The sequence below is a fragment of the Pteropus vampyrus genome, unplaced genomic scaffold (genome assembly GCF_000151845.1).
Source record: "Pteropus vampyrus isolate Shadow unplaced genomic scaffold, Pvam_2.0 Scaffold462, whole genome shotgun sequence".
Lineage (NCBI taxonomy): Eukaryota > Metazoa > Chordata > Mammalia > Chiroptera > Pteropodidae > Pteropus > Pteropus vampyrus.
The window spans coordinates 1,225,319-1,250,332 of record NW_011889243.1 but is presented as its reverse complement, the minus strand read 5'-3'; the positions used below and the strand labels follow the sequence as shown (position 1 = coordinate 1,250,332).

General features: G+C 37.5%; 1 protein-coding gene across 2 annotated transcripts in view; it reads left to right on the top strand.

Annotated features, from left to right (window-relative positions):
- The window catches only part of PTPN9 (protein tyrosine phosphatase, non-receptor type 9), a 67,329-nt gene that overhangs the window by 6,953 nt on the left and 35,362 nt on the right, over positions 1-25,014 (top strand). For both annotated transcript variants that reach the window (XM_023524407.1, XM_011382117.2), the window contains exon 2: positions 23,636-23,779. In XM_023524407.1, the coding sequence (XP_023380175.1) occupies positions 23,636-23,779 (144 nt within the window). The remainder of the gene's footprint in view (positions 1-23,635; positions 23,780-25,014) is intronic.

Below are 25,014 nucleotides of genomic sequence, written 5' to 3'. Positions count from 1 at the left end.
CCAGGTGTTTTATTTGATAATTTTGAATCTGTTTTGTCTTTTTTTGCTTAACGAGCTTTTGGAAGAGCGATTAATTTAAATAGGTAAAATCTCTTACAGGTACAAAATGCTCAGTAAATAGTTGTGATAGTATTATTCTTCTGTGCTACAAGAAACAACTTTTTTCAGATAAGAATAGAAAGAAATTTAAGAATCTGACTTTGCAGCAATGAAATGGAAGATTTCAAGATAGCCTAAGTCTTCTAACAGTTACCATGCATGGGCAATGTATCTAGAATGCGGGTAGGAGGCTACTTGTTTACTATTTAATGCTGTAAACACTTTTTGCACCATCCACTGGTTCATTGGTTTGTTTCTTCTAGATTACTTTTAGGTGCACTGGTCATTGTCTTCTTCTTCTTCTTTTTTTTTTCCAGTATTTTAAAATGTCATCTGATCTAAAAGTAGTGAAAAGAATGACAGTTTATATCATCTTCCATCTCTTAAACAGTCTTTGTGAAAAAATTCTTATTCCATTATTTATCTCAATAATTCTCAACCAGGGTGATTTTAACCTCCTTGCCCCAATATTTGTCAAATGTATCTAGAGATATATTTGATTTTTGTAATGGGGGGATGGGTAGTACCAGCATCTAGTGAGTAGAGACTAAGAATGCTGGCCCAAACATCCTGTAATGTACAGGACGGCCTACAACCAAGAATTTGGCCCAAAATGTCAATAGTGCCAAGGTTGAGAAACCTTGGTTTATATCTGAAGAGTCTTGTGGTTCTTAGAAAGTTACAATAAGTTCCTACTTTTTAGTTAAAGATAGGTCTTTGGTTAATACATTTAGTATTCAAATATGTGTTCTCAAATACTGCTTTTCGTAATTGACTTCACGTACTGAAAAACTGTAGTATAAAACTTAATTATTTTGCGGCAAACCATCACAGAGGATAAAAGGAGCCATTTCCACAGCCTTTGCAGGGGTTTTCATAAATGGGGGAATTTTATATGACAAGCAGAATACTACTGAATCCTGTCATGGAATGATGCTAACAGCAAGTATCATTTTTGCTTTCCCCTCCAAATGTATCTGAGTGTTGCTGTGAAGTGTCTGTGTTCCTCCAGTGAGTGAAGTGATCATTATGTATGAATCCCTTTTCCTTTAAGGTTAATGTGAACTGAAAGGAAGGTTTTACAGATCACAGACAGAAATATAATTTTTTTTCATTCATTTAGCAATCATCTATTGTCTTGCTGTGTGCCAGGTTCTTGTTCAGCGTGGAGTTCTCTCTCCTTGAGGAATTTCTCTCTACTCTAAGCATTTCTTGAACTGCGGGATACCTACAAAGGAGGACCTCTTATGCACAATGAGATCTGGAACTTGATCTCTGCATCTTTAGTGCACATTGTGAGACTTCAAAATACGTTTGCGAAAGAATGAGTGAAACTGTATTGAAATTATTTATTCCTCACTCAACTCAAAGTGTGTATTGTTTTGCTTAGGATGGTTATCTTTATGATACAGGAATGATGTTCAGAGGCTTCAGAGATTTACTGAGGTGGTATTGGACTCAGACTCTTCTGATTAAATGCAGTGCTCTCTCTAGTAAGCTTCATCTGTCTTAACCATGTGCTTCTATGTATGACATACCTATATACATATAAACCAGAAAAAGCTCTCTTGGCATTTGCGGGTGAACATTCCTGGTTTTAGTTATTTGTAAATTTTCCCACAGAGATGTGGCTACATTGTTTCTAGTTGCTTATTGTACATTTATTTATGAAAAATTAAGTGCTTTAATGGGGTTAGTGAACTTGAGGGTTCATGTAGGTCTCTGGATATACTTCTCAAAATGTTGTAGGTCTCCTCTTTGCCTTTATAAAACCAGTGTTTCGTTTTTTATATGTGGAACTTAATATTTCAAATGTTATCAGCATAATGGGGAAGTATATATGGTATATTGTACCAATAACTAGGACGAAAGTACAGCTTTTTTTTTTCTTTTTTTTTCTTTTTTATTTTCTCTCTTTTTTCTTTTTTTTATTTTTGCTTTTTTTTTAGGTACAACTTTTTAAGTTATTTTTCCTATGATACCTTTGCTTCGTTCTTGTCCATACTTAAGCTACTACTAGATTTTCTTTTCTCTTGCCAAGTGTAAACGTTGAAAAAAACTTTTCCAAAAAAAAGGTTTTTCTCCTTGTCTTTATATACTTTCAAATTTTCTAATTTTTAGATTTGTAAAGGAAGAAAAGAGTTACTGAAAGGCCTGAAACTTTTAACTTAATACATGAGCACAAGAAAACAGTTTTTTATTTGGGAAAGGCCGTTTATCTTACTGAGACGTTAGCTCTTCCATGCCTAGAAAACCCCAGAAGTGAAGTAAAAATGGTATTTCTGGCTAGGTGAGAGACTTAAAATGATATAGCTAGCAAGATTAAAAGGGTTTTTCGAGGTGCGGGGGTGGGGGAAGGAAAAAATGGCATAAATGATAGAGGCTCTGCTCATCCCTTTGGCAACCAAATCAAAGTTGTGACAGAAACAAGGAGCAAACAGCAAGGAAAAATCACCTGGGATCTAGATGAACAAGCCATACAACTAGGGAGGAAACTAAGAAATCACCCTGCAACAGCAGATGGTAGGATGGGGCGAGGACATGGGGCTGCCTGGTCCTAAGCAGCTGAGTGAGATGAAGGCTGTGGAAGCTGCAGACACTTCTGAAAGGGGCCGTGTCCACGATCGGATTTTCGCTGTGGCGGACCTGCTCACTCTGAGCACCAGTGCTGCTACAGCTGCCCAGGGACTTACAGGGGGACACGAGTTGTCGGCGTGAGGGCCGAGCTGAGATTCTCTCTGTAAAGAAGTGCCATTGGTATCCATTGTTCCTCTGTTGAGCCCTCCCCTCCACAAGTGCGCCAGACACAGTGCCGCCATAGCCGTGCGGTCATCAAACTGGATAACAGAGGTCTCTCTGCCCAAAGGATTCCCTGAAATTCCACCTCCCGCAGCTCTGGGCCCCACCCAAGCCACATCCGGGCATATAGCAAGTCAGGTGCTCCTTGCCGAGCAGCACCTAGACTCACACTGGAGGCAGCTGGCCTTGGTTTTTGGTGTGGCCTTTTGAGGCAACTATTAGCACAGTATCTGTGCATTGCTTGCTGACTCTTAACAGGTGGCCCCGGAGATGTAGAGTCTTGGGCTGAACCCCTCTCAGGACTGTGCCACTGGACACCTATTTCACAAATCCACACTAATAAGACCAGGAGACTTGGCAGCTTTGCTTAGTACAGAGAAACAGATATGGAAATGCAGCCGAAATGGGAAGACAAAGAAGCAGAAACCATATGAGAGAACAGAATAGAGATCCAGATATAATGGAGTCACGTAATCTAACAGACGCAGAGTTTAAAACACTAGTTATAAAGATGCTCAATGAACTTTTGGGAAGTGTAGATGAACTCAGTGAGAACTTTAACAAAGAAATAAAAAAAAGCATAAAAATGGAAATTATAAAAGGGAACCAGTCCGAAATGAAGAGCACATTATTTGAGATGAGAAGTATATTAAATGGAATAAATAAAGTGAATAAAAAAGAGGATCAAATGCCCTAGCTAGAGGATGGGAAAGCCAAGGACACACAATCAGAATGGCAAGAGATAAGATACCACAACTATAAAAATAATTTAAGGAGCATATGGCACACTATTAAGGGTCCAAATATCTGTCTGATTGGCGTAACTGAAGAAAATCAAGATGTCGAACAGCTGTTTGAAGAAATAATGATGGAAAACTTCCCTCACCTGGTGAAGGAAATGGACATAAAACCTCAGGAAGCTCAGAGAATTCCAAAAATCAGAGATCCAAAGAGGCTCACACCAAGACACATCATAATTAAAATGCCAAAGGTTAAATACAAAGAAATAATATTAAAAGCAGCAAGAGAAAAGCAGATGATTACTTATAAGGGCACACCAATAAGACTGGCAGCTGATTTCTCAAAAGAAACTATGCAGGACAGAAGGGCTTGGCAAAAAATATTCAACAGGATGAAGACCCAGAATCTAGAACCAAGAATAATTTATCCAGCAAAGCTATCATTTAGAGTTGAAGACAGATAAAGAACTTCAAAGACAAAAATAAGCTAAAGGAATTTATCACCACCAAGCCAGTATTACAGGAAATGTTGAAGGGACTTCTTTAAGAAGAAAAAACATGTATCAAAAACAGGAACAAAGAATGATAACAACTACATTCCTATCAATAAGTACCTTAAATGGAAAGAATTAAGTGCTCCATCCAAAAGATAGAGTGGCTAAATAGATAAGAAAACAAGACCCCTGCATATGAAAAGAAAGGGGATGGAAAAAGATACTGCTTTGCTGGACCTAGAAGGTATTTAAGTCAGAGAAAGATAAACACTATATGATTACACTTATATGTGGAACCTAAGGAATAAAAAGAACAAACTAATCAAAAACAGACTAATAAATATAGTAGACAATTTGGTGTTGGATAGAGGAGATGGGGAGTTTGGGGGTTGGGTGAATGGGGTGAAGGGTTAAAGAAGTACAAATTTGTAGTTAATGTATGGTCACTGGGTTGGGGAGCACGGCGTAGAGGATGCAGTTAGCATTAATACGTTGGCTAGGCAGAGGGTCAGGGGAGGGAGGGAGCAATTGGGGCGATTGTTTTACGAACTATATAGATGTCTAACTAATGTACTGTATACTTGAAACTGATTAAAATAAATAAATTAATAAAAAACCTTGTGATAGTAATAGTGGCCAAGCACTACCTTACTAGAATGGCTATAATTAAAAACAGAAAAGAAAAGAACAAGCATTAGCATTGCTCTTGGAAATGGGGATGTAAAATAGTGTAGCCACTGTGGGAAAAACAGTTTGGCAGTTTCTGAAAAGATTAAACATAAGACTACCGTATGACCCAACAGTTGCACTCCTAGGTGTATATCCAAAAGAATTGGAAGTAGGCACTCAAATAGATACTTGTACATATATGTATGTCATAGCAATGTTATTTGCAGTAGCCAAAATGTAGAGGCAACCTGTGTCCATGAAAGGTGAATAGATAAACAAATGTGGTGTATACATATATACAATGGAATATTATTCAGTCTTAAAAAGGAATGGAATTTTGATATATGCTGCAATATGGATGGATCTTGAACATGCTTACAAAAATAAGCCAGTGTACAATTCCACTTAGATGAGGTACCTAGAATAGGCAAATTCATAGAGACAGAAAGTAGAATACCAGGGGCTGGGGGGGGTATGGCAAGGGGGAATTATTGTTTAATGAGTCTTTTAAACAATAACTGTCATGGAGTGATGAAAAAGTTTTATGTATAGATAGTGGTGATGGTTACCCAACGTTGTGAATGTGTACTTATGGTAAGTATTATGTATATTTTACCAAAGTAAAGAAAAATAATAATGTCTAACTATTATTCTAAGCACTTTACAGGTTTTAATTCCCTCAGTGAATAACATAGTTGGTGAGGCAAAGGAAAGAAAATAAGTGTTACTTCTAGTTTGGCTGCTTGAACCTAGAATCTCATATATAGGTACCATTTCTTGGTTACAGAATCTACCTATTTTAATGATGTGTTAGAATGTGAATTGTTATCTATTTTAAACTCCTGAATATTTCACCTGTGAGATCCAGTTGAGGTCTACTCTGTAGGAGAATCCAGTTTTCTTTGTAGGACAAAGCATAAATGTTATGATGCAAAAGGACCCATATAGCATCCTCCTCTCCCCCTTCCCAGTATAGTCCTGGGAATGACTTGAAATACTATTGATATAGAGCAGTGGTTCTCAAAATGTAGTTTCTCCACACCAGCAACCAGCAAAAGGAGCATGCCCTGGGAGCTTGTTAAAAATTCAAATATTCAAGTCCTATCTTAGACTTACTGAATCAGAAACTCTAAGAGCGAGGCCCAATAATTTGTATTTTAACATTCAAATTTGAGAACTAGTGATCCAGAGAATAACCAGAGTGCTGTGTTGTGTTAGAGAACCATCTCAACATGAGTTTAGACATTCAGGCTCATTTCAGGAAGGGAAGGCCTGGATTTACAAACTGGCTTGGGAACTCTAGTTATAAAGCTAGTCTGAACTAGATGAAAACTCCATGAATCATCTGGTTCTGGTCTAGAACTGTGTCGTTCCAAAAGCAAAGTTCTTAAAGACTAGCATTTACCATGTTTTTTTCTCATCCAAAGAAAGAGCAGAGCCTCTATCAACTTGAGAAATAGAAACGGAATCATGATGTTAGCATGGCTGAAAACAGGGTACTGAGACACTTGATGTCCCCTGCAGATGGCGTTCCCTAGAGAGATTCTTGGCTTCCAAGGGAGTATTGAATGAAAGGAGACAGGCTCTTCCGATTTAGCTAGGAAAACTTGCCTGCTTTGACAAGGCTATTCCACAGGGAAGCTTGTGTTACTCCACTGTCAGTTGCCCTGAGAATCTGGACCTAGGAGTTACCAGATTTTACTGTCTAGGTCCTTCCAGGGAGTCAAACCCAGTTCTAATTGGAATTGAAAATGGGGCACTGCCATAAGTATGGCCAGATTTCAGGCAGCTTTTCCCGACTTCATTTTTGTAGGTTTGCAAATGACCTCTTAGGGACAATAACTGATCTGCTTGTACTGTTTTATGCACATAAATAGGTTTGTCACTGAATTTATCTCATTTTGAAACAGCTGAGGTCTGAGATGAGTGATATTGCCTAATTGTAGTCTCCTGGCCAGCTGTATCCCTCTGAAGGAGTAATGGAGCTGTGGGTCATAGAGACATTTAGGGAGAGTCTCAGTTTCTTGAGAACGTAACAAAGACTCAGGATTCAGTTACCTAGGGCACAAGTTGTGGGGCTCAGTCTCAGGAATAAAGCAGGGTGCCAGTGAAATTTGATGTAGATTAGATTAATTGCAGGTCTAATCTGCAGGCTGGGGCCAGATTAACAGCAGGTCTGACTTGTCAAGTCCTAGAGTTTTGGACCAGGAGTCATGAAGTCACTCCTGTCAGATCCATTTGACATTAGCAAAATTGAATTTGAGGGGTGTGTAGCGGCAGAGTAGGTGGGGAGGGAGATAAAGATGGAGGAGGTGTTATTAGGGAATAGAAGCACTTGTCAGGTAGCTTCAGCCGTGTGAAGTGTAGAGAATATAGAACCAGGAAGGAACTAGTTACTATGTTTTCAAAGCTTCTTACCTTCTGATCTTTTCCTGGACTTATTCTCATTTGCCAATGACCTTCTAAAGTTTAGCACTCAGAACTTGAAGATTACAAATGAAGTCTGATAAGCCTTCCTGTTTTGAGCTTACTTGTTTTGGACATTGCTTCTGTAATGAGCTCCAAATTCACAGTAATTTTTGGCAGTCTTAGCAAACTGTTGACTCTTAGATTCAAGTCAACTAAGATCCTTAAGTTTTTTTTTATATGTTTCTGTTAAATTTTATCTGGTGCTTCTAAAGTTGACTTTCTTGCACTTGACCTTAAATTTCATTTTATTAGATTTAATGTTCACCGTTATTCGTTAAGCTTTATCATGTGCCAAGAACTTTACAAACATTACATTTTCTCCCTTCTTACAACAATTCTATAGGGTATTATTCCATTTTATGGATGTAGAAATTAAGGCTCAAAGAGGTTAAATAACTTGCTTGCATTCTAAATATTAAGTGATAGAACTTGGTATTCAAACTCTTGTCTGTCTGACTCCAAAGCCTCTTGCTTTTGAATACCATTGAAGCCCATTGTTCCATTCTATTTAGATCTTTTAGATCTGTGTTCTGTTTTCTAATATATTTGTTCTCTTAGTTAAAGGTCCTCCTGTTATATGGTCAACATCACCAATTGTCCTGTCTACGTCATTCACAGCAATGGGACCAGCCCAGGGAGAGATACAGAGCAAATAAAGGGAACGAGTGTGGGCTTTAGAGTCAGACTTGATTTTGAAATCTTGGGCATATCATCACAAATATTGTGACTTGGTAAGGTCCTTTACTTGTCTGGTCTTCATTTCCTCATTTATAAAATGTCTTAATACCTACAAATGGGCCTGTCGGAAAGGTTGAATAAAACGTGGATGCAAAGTGCTTGACTCATGGCCTCAGACTCTTAATAAACATTAGTCTATTTATCACTTTCCTTCCAGGGACTACCTTTAAAATCTTTTTATTCTTTATATCCTTTAAAATTCTCCCTTGCAGATCCTATCATTTTTTTTTTTTTTTAAATTGACTCTTTGGGGTATGATTGCTTATTTTGTCCCATAAGGACTATTATATGCCCCACAGTGGTAGCACACTTGGCCATAGAAAGTAGTGGTTAAGAACCGCACTACAAATTTCTGTGTGATTATAAGTGAATTACTTAACCTCTTTTTGCCTCAGTTTCATCATATGTAAAATGTAGATGATAGTAGTACCTATCATAAAGAACTATTGTGAGGATTAAATAAATTAATATATATGAAGTCCTTGGAACAGTGGTTGGCAGGTAGTGAGTGCTGTTTAATCTTTCTTAATATATCTATAAATTAGAGATGATAATGCCTACTTTGTAGGTTATGAGAAATAAGTGTGTCAACTGCTTAACATTTTGCCTGGCAAACATGTATAACAAATTAATAGAAAGAAATCCTACTGTCCACAAAGATATTATGAAACATTCATCAAATGCCTTGCTAAAATGTAGATCAGTTATTTTCAAACTGATCATGCACAAGAATTACCTGCGAGTCTTGTTAAAATGCAGATTCTGATTCAGCAGGTTTGTGGTGGAGCCTGAGTCTGCATTGTGACAAACTCTTAGGTGATGCCAGTGCAACAGACTATAGAATTCACTTTGAATAGCACTGCTATGTATTATATTCCTTTATTTTTCAGTCCAATTGTATTCTCTTGTGAAAGAAATGTTTTCATTAAATCGTACCTGGTGATCCCTAGTCTCCTTTCTAGAAGCTCAAAGCCCACGTTTTTAAAAAAGAATCCATTGGCCAGAGCTAGGTGTGTATGTATGTGAAAGAAAAATCAGTTGGACAGTTTACCTAGGATTGAAGTCAAGGTTGCCAGGGACAGGCAACTTTTGTAGCCCTTGGTAGATGCCCTCTTTTTGAAAATTGGACTGTTTGCTCCACATGCTTTGACAGCTTGCCCATCCTTAAAGGTCTATAGCGATGCTCATCAGGCTACCCTGATGCTCTCAGGATTGTCAGGGTTTGCAGGTCTGGAGGCTTGAGCCAGTTTGGAATAATTAGGGGCTGTACTATTTTGAGCTTTAGTTCTTGCTTACTACAGGCTTATTCTTCCCTTCTTCAAGTTGAAGATTGTACTTGTTGATAGAGAAACTTTAGAAGTAGGATTTGATCTAGACAGTTCTCACAAAGCCCTTTTTGTTATCCTTAGCTTTATTAACAAGCCTTGGCTCATTTTGAGCTATGACTTTCCTGGCACTTTTTCTTTATATCAGAACCACCACTCTATTATCTTTTTTTTTTTTTTTTAACTGTTACCTCTTCCTTTGTACATGTGTGTTTGTGACTATCTATCTCATTGGAGAATGTTATGCAACCATACTAGTCTCCTCAGATTTTTCCCTTTAAAAATTTTGAATGGCTTTAATTTATAATTAATTGCATAATTGATGGTCAGAATCTCACCTTTGAGGATTTCTTTAAAAAATACCAGCATCCATTTTTTCCTTAGAGTCTTAGATTGTGAGATTTTAGTTTTATGAAATCTACATTTTAAAAGCACTATAACACAATGGATAAAAATGTGGGCTTTCCAGACTCAGAAAACCTGGATTCTGATTCAGACTCCACTGTTTTCCTTGTTTTGGAACATTGGGCAGTTACTTAACAGTGGGACATCTTAGTTTTCTCATCTATGATATAGGGATAAGAATATCAACCTCCTAGGGCCATTGAGAGGACTTGATAACCCTTGTAAACCTCAGCATCTGATTGGTAGTTAGAGCTCAATACACAATAAATATTAGCGATTGTTAATAGCTTATTTTGTTTTTTAAATTTTTATTTTTCAATTATAGTTGACATATAACATTTTATTAGTTTGAGATGTACAACATAGTGATTAGACATTTATCAAACTTACAAAGTGATCACCCTTATAAATCTAGTACCCATCTCACACCATACATAGTTATTACAATATTATTGACTGTATTCCCTATGCAGTACTGTACATCCCCATGATTAATTTGGAACTACCAGTTTGTACTTCTTAATCCCTTTCCTTTTTTCTTTTTTTTTTAATTTATTTTTATTATTTATTTTTTTAATTGAAGAAATGATTTAAATTTTTTTCTTCCCCCATCTGCCTTCCCCCTCCCCCTTCCCCTTTTTCACCCATTCCCCCTACTCTTCCATCTGATAGCTATCAATCAAAATGTTCTCTGTATCTATGAGTTTGTTTCTGTTTTGTTTGTTATTTTGTTTTTTAGATTCCATATGTAAGTGAAATCATATGGTATTTGTCTTTGACTTATTTCATTTAGCATGATATAGCTAATTAAGTATAGTAAGGTTTACATATGCTTTTACAGATAGTCAGTTATTTGATCTTGTGAGGTAGGCAGGCATTATCTTTTTTTTAGAAGAGGAAACTATGGCAAGAAGAGTTGTGACTGGCCTGAGGGCATAGGGCTGTGGCAGAACTGGGTCTTTAATCTAGGATTACTGGGGCCACATCTAGAACTTGCTCTCTTAACTGCCTCCTTCTAATAACACTTAGCTGTTATCACACTTTCAAAGTTATTTTCTCTTTGAGACTCTTTCAGTTTTCAACTAGTCTGTCTTTTTGGTCTAGATTAAGTCCAGTAAAGTGGTTCCCTCATCTTTTTAGGATGAAACTGTCAGCAAGAATTTATTAGATTTTCTTTGCCCTCCCCCTTTTTAAGATAAATGTGATATCCAGCATATGACAAAGTACTCGAAGCTCCTTTTCTCTAATATCATTATCAACATGCCAGTTTTGGAATCTGAGTAAAAAAAAAATTCTCTATTTTTGAGCAGGCTGAGGGTACTCCAGCATCTGTATCATATCCATTACTCTCTTTTCCTCATTCAGAAATTATCTAGTATGGTTTGTGGATTTCTACTGGCAATATCATTTTGGGACACACTGCCATCCTGCTTCCCCCTTTAAGCTTTGAATGAGATTCACCCATCCATTGGTATACTGTCCTGTTTTCACAAATCCACTAAACTCAGATTTTCATGGGTATTGATCATGTCTTAATTTGTTATAAAATTCATACATTTAAATTTTATCTTGGATCTCTTTATTGTAGTGGATGTCAGAAGTTAAGATGTTGGCAACTTAATTCTCAGATATTTTGTGACTTAATAGTCACCTCTGTCATTGCTTTTCTTCTCATGTTGTTTCCCAGTTTTATCCAGGAATTTTTCTTTCTCTATTTTCAGTTTTAAGCTCTCATAATCAAATTAGCACGTGTTCAAACATGTTCTTCCTTCTCCCTGTGAACATCACTCTCAGCAGGCTGAGAGCCCATCGTCATTTGTATATTTACTCATCAGAATGCTGCCAGGCACTGTGTTTGATACTGAGTGTGCAGTTGTAAGCATGAAGGACTTGGCTCTTGCACTTCTCCAAGCTTATATTCTGATGGGAGCAGATAGACATAAGTTTTTATAATACTGTGTGCCTGGCTGGAAGGCAGTAAAAACTTACAAAATGAAGAAGTGGGATTGAGACTGACACCTGTTGGGTGAATTAGAAGGTTTGGAAGCAGGGGAAGAAGAGTGTTCCAGCATGATCTGGAAAGTCAACTTCTAGTTTATTGACAGCCATTCACATTTCTCCTTTTTAAGTCTCAGCTGTCAATTGAAAGAGATCAGTATTATTATTAAAGGCCTTCCCCACCTCCTAGTTTCTCCAAGTTCTTTAGAATTTTTTTTTCCCCGAGAAAGACTTCAAGCCTTTTCTGGTGGTGTGGCTCACCCCTCATTAACCAGTTGGCAAGCTGCCTTCAGGTTCTTCCTTATGGAGAGCGATGCTCCCCTCCCCCTCTTCTCCTTCTGGGAATCTGAAGGACTTTGCTCTTGCTGATGGTAAGGAGCTTCCTGTTTATTCTCCATGTTTTTTTTTTTTTCTATGTATCTCTTCTGTGTTATATTCTTCTACCCCAAAGCCTCTTTACATGAATTTTCTCCTATGACAATTTATAAATGTTTACTTCCCTGTTTTCGTGTTGAATTATTTTCATTCCTGTTTCTGGGAATTTTTCATCCTCTTTGATAACCTTCGTAGAGTAGTTTTTAAGCCTGAGAAGAACAATGCCAGCTCGTGTTTACTAAACGTGCTATTGGCTAATTCTTTCAGCAGGAAAGTGAGTGTGACACAATTCTTATAGTGCCTACGAGCATCTCTTGTTTAGGGCTAGGGGTTCCTAAAAGCAGCTGTAAACCTTTGCCCCATTGTAGAGGTCCCTAACTTGTTCCCTCTGACCCTGATATGAAGACTGTCAGCAAACCTATATTATTCGGTGGCATAGTTTAAAATACTATTTTTAAAGCATTATGTTCAGATATCCCCATTTATATATATTAAAGACTATAAAATCAATACATTTTATTTTTTGAGGAGATAATATTGTCACAGGATTTAAACTTAAAAAGGTGCAGAAGAGAATCTGGTAAATAGTCTCCCTCTTGCCAAGTCTCTTAGCTATCTAGTTCTCTTCTGAGACAGTGTTACCAGTTTCTTGTATATCCTTCCAGAGTGATTTTTTGCATAGACAAACACATGACATGTAGATTATCTGATAAGATGAATGTTACATGTCTAGTGTTTCTCAAGGCCACTTAGTGAAATGGAAAGACTATAGGATTTGAAAAGACTTGGGGTCAAACCTCGAAACCTCAGCTGTGCCATTTATTAGTTGAGTGACCTTGGGCAGCTTGTCCAGGCTCTCTGTGCTTTGATTTTTTTTTTTTTATGTGATTAATAAAACTTAGCTTGCCAAAGCTGTCGAGTATAATGTATGTATAGTTCCTTCTTTGGCACATGTTAAATGCTTCACAGATGGTTGCTACCATTGTTATTTCTTGCTGGATCACATTCTTTGACCAATGTGAACTGGGAGGGGAGAAATCTTTCTCTAATAAGTGAATGGATTGCCTTCTTTACTGTAATATGGGATCAGTGTTCTCTTACATATAGAAGGAAACTATGAGCCAAAAGAGACATAAATAGCATTTTGAAAGGAATAGAACATTTTTTATTAGTCAGGTATTGGAGCTATTTCTGGTCTGGGACTTTCACACTTGGCTGGTGGAGTGCTGATAAACCCTAGCCTTCACTTCCTCTGGTAGGAAGTCATTAACTCTGAGGAGCTTTTCATGTTCTATAGCTCAATTAGCTCTGGCCCTTCAGTGTTGCCTGAAGTTTTGGACTCTTAAGGGAAGCTTCAGTTGGTCAGCCCTTCACTTGTTCAGTTCCCAGTGTGATGTTAATCCTTTAATAGCAATTAGCTTTTTTCTCCTTGGTTCTTTCACTATACAATGATATAGTAGATGGAAGAGTCTGGAATTTTAGAACCATTCTCATTTGGTTTCATCAAGAGGATGGTGTTAGGCCTTTCTTTTTTCTTTCTTTCTTTTTTTTTAAATTAAGTTTATTGGGGTAACATTGGTTAATACAATTATATAATTTTCAAATGTACATTATAATTTAACATCTGTATATTCTATTGTGTGTTTACCACCCAAAGTCCAGTTTCCTTCAGCTACCATGTATTTGATCCCCTTTAGCCACTTCACCCCTCCCCCTCCCCCCGTATATTTGACTCCCTTTACCCCATGTTAGGCTATTCTTCATGGTTATCTGGCATTAGCGTTTTTGATGGGATTTGTATAACTTTGAGTTCACTTTGGCTCTTAATGGGTGAAAGAGATTTTATATCCTGCAACACCTGGGTACCACAATAAAGAGACCTGATAATGGGGGTAGATCTCTGAAAGTAGGAACATTTTTGAATACCCACTGTGTAGGGTTCCGTGCTGGATGCTATTTTAAGCAGTTCTTTGTAACTTCCCAAAATACTGTTATCCAGATTGCTGGGAGTAGTTTTCTTAATGATTTATCTTTCATAAAGAAATTACATTTACTGTATCTTCGCTGAAGGGACTTGCTATTTAGTGTATTGGTAGAGAAGACAATGGGGGGGATCAGTGAAAGGTAGAAATGTCTTACCCATTTGAATATGTGGACTTAGGAATTGTATGTCATGTTTTATTTATTAGGAAGTATGAAATACAGAATTTCTTACAGCTAAGGCCTGCACAAGGAATCAGAAAAAAATTTAGACACATTAAAATACCCTATAGTTTATGTGACTTTTTGAAGGAAAGCATATAAGTCAAAAACAAATAAAAGTGAAACTAATTTTTAAAAACGTTTGGTCCATGGAAATAGAGCAAATAATGAAGAAGAGTGGGAATCAGTTAGACTTGAGCACACTAAATACTTTTTAAAAAATAAAGTGAAGCAAGACTGATTGCAGGCACTACCTCCACTGCCTTCCTTGTGCGTATTTTCAGCTGCTATAAGAATGATCCAGGAACTGACCCCAGCTAGAGGTAGACTAGGAATGCAGATGATTAAACACTGAAATGTTCAGTTTTTTACTTAGTTAATTAATATGTTGTTGTGATCTTTTCATGAAAAATGTTTTTTTTTATTAAAAATAAATGAAAAACTTAGTTATTGCCTTTAAAATGAGAACCATTTACCATTAGAAATGGCTGCACAGATTTTGGTTTTCACTTCTAACTTTTTTTTAAATAGAAATTTGGAGGACTGCCCATTGGAGGGACCTTTTTTTTCACTTTTAGTAAGTTTTTAGTGGCAGTAATAATTATAGTATAATTTAATATATACGCATACATATACACATATACACACACATATATAGTCTCAAGTATTTTATGCATATATGAATAAATTCATATAATACACTTCCTATTAATTGGCATGTCACTTATACACACACACATACACACAAAGGGTTGTATACAAAAAAATCTGTATATACATAGGATTATATCTGGATTTTCTCTTTAAAATTCCTGTCTTTCTGTTTCAGGTTTCTTTTTATTTTGTTGCATTATATGACCTTCAGTATAATGTTACGTAGTGGTAATGGAAGGCCTCTTGGCCTTCCTATCTTTAATAGAAAAAAGTACTTTTAATATTTTACCATTTAGTATGATGACTACTTAGGTTTCTTTTAAATAATCCTTACCAAATTAAGGTAGTTCTTTCTATTCCTAGTTTGCTAATTTTTTAAAAAATCATGATGGGTGCTGAATTTTATTCAATGCATTTTCAGCATCTGTTGAAAAGGTTATGTATGTATACCTTTTTTCCCTTAGTTATCTGTTAATATAGAAAATTGCTTTGATAGATCTTCCAACAGTAAACTGTCTTTTCATTCCTGGAATAAGTCTTCTTTAATTATAATGTATATTTCCTCTAGTATATTGCTTTTTCTTAATATGAACATTATCTGTACCATGAAGGTTTAATAGAATATAGCATCAAAATCATCTGAGCCTGTTGGTATTATTATTTTTTTTTGTAGAGGATATTTGACAAATCTTGTTTTTTCATTTACATTTCTTTGATACTCAGTGGTAACTAGGATTTCTAAAAGTAAATCTTAAAAGTAAATCTTTGGTTCTTTCTCCTTTGTCTGCCCTCTAAATGTTAATGTACTTCAGAGTTCTGTTATTCATTATTCACTCATCATACGTATTTATTGGGAGATATTATAAGAGATATCTATTATGCTAAGCACAGTGATAGGAACTAGGTGAATAAAATAGACATGATCCCTACCTTTAGGGAACTTCTTTCCTTGCTGCTAGATTTTTTTTCCTTCCAGTCCGGCTTCTGCACTGCTAACAGAGTCATTTTTAGGTGGAAGAGGAGAACCAAACTTACATTCTTGTCCCTTTGCTTAAAGATCTCTGTTGATTCCTTCATGTCTATGGGATCATGTCTGGAATCTGGAGCACAGCATATAAGAGCCTTCCTAGTGTAGTTCAGCTTCCATGTCAGCCCATCTTTTACTATTCTCTGTCATACTGGACACACCAACTACTGTATCCGCAGTAATCCCTGTGACTCTGCCTTTCCACATTTTGTTTTCTCTAGCTAGAAATGCTAGTTTTCTGGCAAATTCCTCCTGGTCCTTCAAGACACTCCTCTAAAAAGACTTTATTTTTTATTCTCTCAGAGAGTTCTAATCTCATAGCATTCTGCTCACAGATATGCCCCAGAACTTACCAAATTACATGATGAAGACCTATTTATACATTTGTCTCCATATTTAAATGACCGTAAACTCCTTAGTTTATGGTCTCTATCTCTCTAAATTGTCTCCTCCGCAGCTACTATAAGCTTAAGCACCCAGTAGGCCTTTAACAGATACTCGTTGTGAATGCTTGACTAGATGCCTGAAAGAGCTCTGCTGTTCTCTTGCCTTGAAGGGGAATACTACTGCTGCTAGTCATGGAAGGTTGCCAGAGAGGAAATGATTCTCTGAACTAGAACAATACATACTTGAACAGTCTGTCTCTTCTCCTCCCAAGATTCTTTTTTTCTTGGTGGTGGTTATGGAGATATCTACTTAGAAAATTGTATATTTATTAGTATTTTTCTGTCGACTTTCATTTTTAAATTATTAAAAACATAAAAACAGCTGCATAGGATGAGGAAATTATGAGTGATCTTTTCCCTTTTACAAATTCCCTTTATTGTTTCATAACATGATAAAATTAGAAATTTCTCTTAAAACCTTTTCCTTCCCAGATGCAGTAAAACCCTATTTAAGAAAGCATTGGATCTTTTAAAATCACATTTCAAGAAAAGGCAAAATTTTCATGATAAAATGAAAATACTCATGATAGACCAGTAAATAGTAGTTCAAAGACACTAGGTTTATTTCCATATTTGGCACAATAATAACGAGCTAATGGAAATATTGTAGTTTTTAGTTTGAAAATTCAACACACCTCACCTTTCTGGATTTTAGCAAGTTAGTGTATCTTAGTTTGGATTCCGTTTCCTAATGTGATGGACTAAACTTTAGGGATTAATAGACATATATATATATATAGGCAACAATTCACAATGAAGAAAAGATGGGAAAAGAGGCATATGAGGAAGGTAGTTTACTAATGCATTTCTCCATGAATTAATGAAGAAATGGCATATTTACTGAAATGCAGAGGTAACCTCAAATTTGATAAAAGGCAGACACTAAGTTTTTATAGTGAATCACTTTCCTAGTTTTGCACAGTAACAGTATCATAGCCAATGAGGTTTATCCAAGGCGCGATTGTTGCTAATTAAAAACTTTCTGGGACTTGTGAACCAAATGGCATAGATGATAGAGTCTCTGTTCGTCTCTCTGGTGACCAAATCAAAGTTGTGACGGAAACAAGGAGCAGAAGCAAGGAAAAATTGCCTGGGATCTTGATGAATAAGCCATACAACTAGGGAGAAATCCAAGAAAGCACCCTGCAATGGCAGAAGATAGGACGGGGCAAGGACACGGGGCTACCCGATCTCTAGCAGCTGAGTGAGACTGAGGCTGCGGCAGCCACAGCAGCAGCAGCAGCAAAAGCTCTTAAAGGGGCCATGTCGGCGAGCAGATTTTCTCAGTGACGGACCTGCTCACTCAGCACCAGTGCAGATTCGGCTGCTCACAGCGGGCACCAGGGACTTAAAGGGAGACATTGTTGGATTGAGGGCTAAGGCGAGACTCGCTGGGTACAGAAGTGCTGGCGGTGTCCATTGTTCCCTGTTAAGCCCTCCCCCTAGTGCATGGACACAGCACGCCATTGCCGTGAAGTCATCAGACTGGATAACAGAGGTCACTCTGCCCAGAGGATTCCCAGAAACCGCGCCTCCCCCAACTCAGGCCCCACCCAAGCCACATCTAGGTAGGTATATCCTCAGCAAGTCAGGTGCTCTTTACTGAGCAGTGCCTAGACTCACACTGGAGGCAGCAGTCCTTGGTTTCTGGTGTGGCCTTTTGAGGCAACTATAAGCACAGCATCTGTGCATTGCTTGCTGAATCTTAACAGGTAGCCCCGGAGGGGTAGAGGCTTGGGCTGAACCCCTCTCAGGACTGTGCCACTGAACACCTACTTCACAAATCCACACTAATAAGACCGGGAGACTTGGGAGCTTTGCTTAGTACAGAGAAACAGACATGGAAATGCAGCCGAATTGGGAAGACAAAGAAGCAGAAACCATATGAGAGAACAGAACAGAGATCAAGATATTATGGAGTCAAGTAATCTAACAGATGTAGAGTTCAAAACACTAGTTATAAAGATGCTCAATTAAATTTGGTTAAATTCAGTGAGAACTTCAACAAAGATTAAAAATGGAAATGGAAATATAAAAAGCAACAAGTCTTAAAGGAAGAACACATTATCTGAGGTGAGAAGTATATTAAATGGAATAAGCAAAGGACTAAACAGAGTGAATAAAGAAAAGGATCAGATGTCCTATCTAGAGAATGGGAAAGCCAAGGACACTCAATCAGAATGGCAAGAGATAAGATATCAAGACTATAAAAATAATTTAAGGGGCATATGGCACACTATTAAGGGTCCAAATATCTATCTGATCGGCATAACTGAAGAAAATCAAGATGTCGAACAGCTGTTTGAAGAAATAATGATAGAAAACTTTCCTCACCTGGTGAAGGAAATGGATATTAAACCTCAAGAAGCTCAGAGAATTCCAAAAATCAGAGATCCAAAGAGGCCCACACCAAGACACATCATAATTAAAATAGGTTTTTAAGGTTAAATACAAAGAAATAATATTAAAAGCAGCAAGAGAAAAACAGATAGTTACTTATAAGGGCACACCAATAAGACTGGCAGCTGATTTCTCAAAAGAAACTATGCAGGACAGAAGAGCTTGGCAAAAAAATATTCGATAGGGTGAAGACCCAGGATCTAGAACCAAGAATAATTTATCCAGCAAAGCTATCATTTAGAGTTGAAGGACAGATAAAGAGCTTCCCAGACAAAAATAAGCTAAAGGAATTTATTACCACCAAGCCAGTATTACAGGAAATGTTGGAGGGACTTCTTTAAGAAGAAAAAACATGTATCAAAAACAGGAATAAAGAATGATAACTACATTCCTATCAATAAGTACCTTAATGGAAAAGAATTAAGTGCTCCAACCAGAAGAGAGTTTTCTAATCCTATCCAACCTGAAAGGATAAGAAAACAAGACCCCTACATATGAAAAGGAAGGGGATAGAAAAAGATATTGCTTTGCTGGACCTAGAAGGTATTTAAGTCAGACAGAGAAAGATAAACACTATATAATTTCATTTATATGCAGAATCTAAGGAATAAAAAGAACAAACTAAGCAAAAACAGACTCACAAATATAGTGGACAATTTTGTGATGGACAGAGGGTTGGGGAGTTTGGGGGGCTGGGAGAATGGGGTGAAGAATCAAAGAAGTAGCTGATGGATAGACAGGGGGATGGGAAGCACAGCATAGGGAATGCAATTAGAATGAATACATTGGCTATGTGGAGGGTCAGGGGAGGGAGGGAGCAATTGGGGAGGGACCATTTTATGAACTATATATAGATGTCTAACCAATGTACTGTATGCTTGAAACTAATTTTAAAAAAATTATTTAGGTATTCAGTTTCAGTTCAGGGTGACTGACTCCATTTTTAACATGATGTTTTTCCTGCACAAAGTTGTTTATTATAATGAGAAATAGTCTCCAGTCAGTTTGATGCTGTTGAAAAGGACTTGTGCTCAGGATGGCAGTGTTAATCCCCAGAGCTGCCAATGTAGTCTGAAAGTAGGGACAAAAGGATTTAGAGATGGGAGCAGTGGTATAAATATTTCTGGAGCCAGCTTCTATATTGCCACAGAGCCCTGAATGAGGAAGAGCTGTTCTTTTAGAGACTTTCGTTTTGCAATTTAACACATATTTGAAATTTCTGATTTAAATTAATTCTTTTGGATAAAATATATTAAAGAGATTGAATTGCTATAGGCTAACGATAAACAACAGAGGTCACTTGATATTGAACTCTCTCTCAATCACAAGAAGTTTCAGTGTGAAATGACTAGATTAAAGGAAAAAATGAACATCTATTCAGACACTGCCTATCACATGCCAGGTAGTGGATGCTCTTCTCTCCTTTGTCTCTTTCAAGTCTTTTCAGAGGAGGAAATTGAGGTTCAGAGAGGTTAAATGACTTGCCCAGATATCACATAGCATTGAGTGAGAGCATGATTTCTTTTTGACTTCCAAACCCACTAGACTACTAGACTTGTTCCTTCGTGGTTAGGTGGCTGATATCCTAGAAGTTTACTTTAAGAACAGATTTTTTATGGGTCTGGCTCTTTCACTCTCTCGCACATTGTCTTGGAATATAGGATTTAATGTCTTAGTTGTTGAACTGAGAATACAAAATTTAAGGTACTAACTGTGGAACTGAGTGTGCCAGGACATTTTTCTTGACCTTTTGGGTGTCTAGTCCCTTGCCTAAAGCTCATCACAGAATTGTAGCTACTCCTGGGAGTTTGATGTAACAGGAGTTTGATGTTAAATTGTTGGTTTTATTCCCACCTATACCGTATCTCAACACTAGTGTGGATGGTGTCCAGGATGTAATCCACTTAATTGACAGATTTCTCAGCCATTTTATAGCAGGTTCTCTAGTATCTTTTTCATCATGTTCATAGTCTAGAAACTTGTTTTATCTATTTAGACATGATTGTAGGAGAAGTATTTAATTACAGTAAGCTTTTGACTATGCTGAAACAATCTTACCTGTACCTGAAAAGCTGGTTGAGGAGGGTTGTAAGTGGTAATGTTAGTTTTCCTGTACATCGGTTCAGACCTTTTCCTAAAGGAAGACCAAAGCTGTTTGAACTGTGACCACTCTTTAGCCTCCAAGTGTTAACAACTGTGGTTGCACAGAAGCCTGAATAGGTCCAAACCATTGACCTTGAGTTGAAGTATTTTGTAAGCTATGGCTCATCTTTTGGCTCATTCTTTCTTTCACCAGGAAATACACTGAATATTAATTTTATGAATTTCGATTATGCCTTCTGAAGAGCGATTCATTAAAATAATATCTGGGACTTGTTTTTCTGGTAACTAGCAGGACCACAAATTGGTCCGTACTCAGTGGTTGTGCCAAATCCATGTGCAAACAAAGGGAGAGATCTGATTAACTGTCTAGAGAAGGGCCATCCTTTCTGACTTCTTTCAGAAGTTCATCTCTTCCACCAGAGGAAGAAGATATGCAGGAGGGTGAATCAGAGGCTGAACATAGCAGGTGGCATGTGTGTATCTGTAAATATCACATCACTATTTACAGTACACTGGCCTCTCTTCATGCAAGACCTACTCAGGCCAAATCAGAAGGAATTGTTCCCTTGCTTAAAGCCAAGAATAACATCCTGACCAGCAGGGGACAGAGGTCATCTCAAGGCAACAGCTCTTGGGAGCTACAGGACATTAAGAACCTTGAAGAAACTGAGTTTAATAAGAAAGAAGACAATACATACTTTAAAGCAAGTGTGTGAAACCTACATGTCTTTTTTTTCTTTTTGAAACCTATATGTCTTTATTGGGGCATGGCTTATTTATGAAAAATGAAAAATCATCATAACAATTGGATACATGATGAGTTCATATTAACCTCCTGGTCATTTAACTATATTTTCCCCTTTTGCCTGCATATTGATTTGTCTGTTTATTGTTTTTATTAGAAAAAAGGGAGAAATATGTTCTTCTAATAATCTGGAGTTTATTCTACAAGCACTTTCAGAACCACCCAAGAGAGAGATGGATTTAAAAGATGATTTAAAAAACAAATACCCTTTACAAAATCTCCTGGGAGCTTTCTGACTGGCTGAAGTTTTGTTTCTGGGATCTTTCTGTACCCACTTTTCTTTTCCCTTCAGTTTTTCCTCATTCCAGTGCTGGCCACTCACCCCACAGAAGCAACTCAAACTGTTTTCTGGTGGAGCATTCTAAGTTTGTCCTGTTGTCTTCTCTGGGGCTTATTTCTTTGGTCTGACTTCAGCTGGTTCTGGGCCAAAGTGATCTTCTAAAAGCTTTTCTTCATGGCCTTTATTTCTTGGCTCTTTTTATGCACTTTGCCTGATTAGTTTTGTTGGTTCTCTACTTTTCCCATATTGTAAGTTATGTTGCCTCAGTTGGAAAGTTCTAAAGTTCAGATGTGGCCTCAGGCCCCTAGATTTTACTCTGATTTATAAAGTACCTTTTTCCTTTCCTAGAAATTGGGGGATGAATCAGGTATTCTATTGTGAGGTGTTGCTAATTCTCATGGGACTCTACTCTGCTACTTATTTAAACACATATGTAGCAATTTAGATTGTATTTGCAAATTAGGACTTGTTGGCAAGATTTGCTGTTACTTTTTTCCCCCTTGTTTTTCAATAGAAAATTTAGAGAGAGAACTACCTTGTCCATGGTCACATAGTAGGTTGGTCTTACTCCTTTTGAAGAAAATCTCATTTTTGTATTCCTTATACTTCTTAGCACAGCTTTAACAAATAGTTAATAAATACATAATAGTTTAATACATCTTAACTGTGGGTTGATTGATCATTTAAATTTTAGAATTCTCATCAAGTTGATCATATTTTGGACCAACTTGCGAGAAAGGTTGCTGGATGGAAGGAACTGAATAGCCATGCAGAAAATGTTTAGCAATTTAGAATATGTGTGCAAAAAATCGCCATGTAAATCCTATTCTTAGGAAATGGAAGGGTAGTTTTACTAGAGTGGAAACTGGTTATAAATGTAAGGAGAAATAGGGTAAGAGGATAAAAGAACTTGGATTAATCAAGAGAGAGGAACAAACATACATTTTGGCAGCTCAGGATCAGACAGTGAAAATGAAAATTTCCCACCCTTCCCCCAAGATTAGGCTCCTTGCTACCACCATTCCCCCACAAAACACTATCCAGAGGGACTGCTAATGACTCTCTGGGCACTAGTGTCCAGTTTTTGGGCTTCCGCGTGAAGTATGAAGAAGTCTTGCGGGGTCAGTCAGCACAAAACAGTTGTCCTTTTGATTTGTTAAATTCTTCCTAATAGTTTTGCTGCTCTCAATGGTACTGCTCATTCCAAAGCCAAAATCATTTTCTGATGGCTTTGCTGTGTCCAATTGGCTTGTGGGACCACAGCAGCAGCCGAGACTGCACCTCATGTAATAAACTTTCAGAGGGCCCATCTACATTTTTTTTTTTTTTGAACCTTAAAGACAAAAACAAAAAAACAAACTTGGGGCCAGTAGTTTGCATCTCATTTGCGAGCCTTCATTTCTTCCCTTATCTGGCCTCACTGAATTTTCACTATTTCTGGTTGCAGACATCTTTCCAACTTTTGTCTTTTCCTGCTCCATGTTGTAAACTTTGGATTCAGACTTGCTTGGGGGAAAGGGTGGTATTTTTTTCTTGCTTGTTTTTTTTTTTGTTTCAGTAAATATGTTCTCTACTTATCAGTTATTCTTACTTTTTTTGTCAAACAGGCCACCAGGCAGTTTCTTGAAGAGATCAACAGGTGGACAGTTCAGTACAACGTTTCCCCTCTCTCTTGGAATGTGGCTGTAAAGTTCCTCATGGCCCGGAAGTTTGATGTGCTTCGCGCCGTAGAGTTGTTCCACTCCTACAGGGTACGTAGTTTGGGGGCGGACCACACCTGTGGCAGCTGGGCTCTCTATGTTCTCTCTGCCTTACTCTACACATACAGTGGTTCTGAGTGTTCTCCCCAGTCCCATACAAAAAGTAGATCAGTATTCAAGTTATGATAGGGCAGTATTGGATTCTGTGGAATCCAGTACTTTAATTAGGAAGGTCAAGGAAGCCTTCCTGAAGGAAATAACTTCTAAATTAAGAAATACTGAAATGCTGAGTGGGAGCGGGTGCATGGCAAGAGATTGAGCAGCAGAGGTAAACAAGGCCAGATAAGAGAGTTTCTATCTGCTTTTTCTTAAGGGCAGAGAAATTCATTGAAGATATAAACAGCAGAACGACTTGATCAGATATGCATTCTGGATAGATTTTTCTTACTGTACTTTAGAGAATGGATCAGAAGGGCTATAGTTGAGATAGGCCAATTAGAAGGCTCTTGTTGGGAAAGAGATGATTGTGGTGTCTTTAAGCATAGTGTCAAGGGGAGATATATAAAAAGTGGGCAGATTCTAGAAGTATAATTGCCAGGACAGGGTTGCTTAAACTGGTGTGTGAAGAAAAAAGAGCCAAAGGTTCTGGATTTCTGCCTTGAGTGGCAACGTAAATGGTAGGGTCACTCACTAACATAGGACACGCTAATGTGAGTGCAGTTATCAGTTCAGTCTGGCCATATTATGTTTGAAGTACCATTGGGGTATCTGAAATAGACATGTATTCTGAGCAGCTGGGATATGAATCTGGGATTCAGAAAATAAATCTGGGCTGTAAGTAGAGATTTTGGAATGACCATAGTAGAGCTGAATATAGGAGCCATGAGAATGGGTGGGGTTATCTTGGGAGAGTGTGAGGAATAGGAAGACGCGTAAGGCAGAATCTCACCTCAGACTTTTTGATTTCTTCGATCTAGTATTGTTTTAAAAGTTGCATTTGAATGCTTTAGACAGTACATACACTCTCCTGTGATCCCAGCACCGACACTGTCTTTCATTTGCTACCTTACCACTAAAAGCATTTGAATTTGATTTTAGGGATGGATTGGAGAAGATTATAAACAAAGACCTGGTTTGTTTTATTCGCCAGCATTTTGCTGGCACTTAGCTTGGTGCCTGGCACATAATAGTTGCTCTACAAATACTTGCAGAATGAATGAATGAGTCAGTGAATGAATTGAGTGAGTAAATGAATTTTTAAAAGCCCACAAAAAAAGACTTGAAAG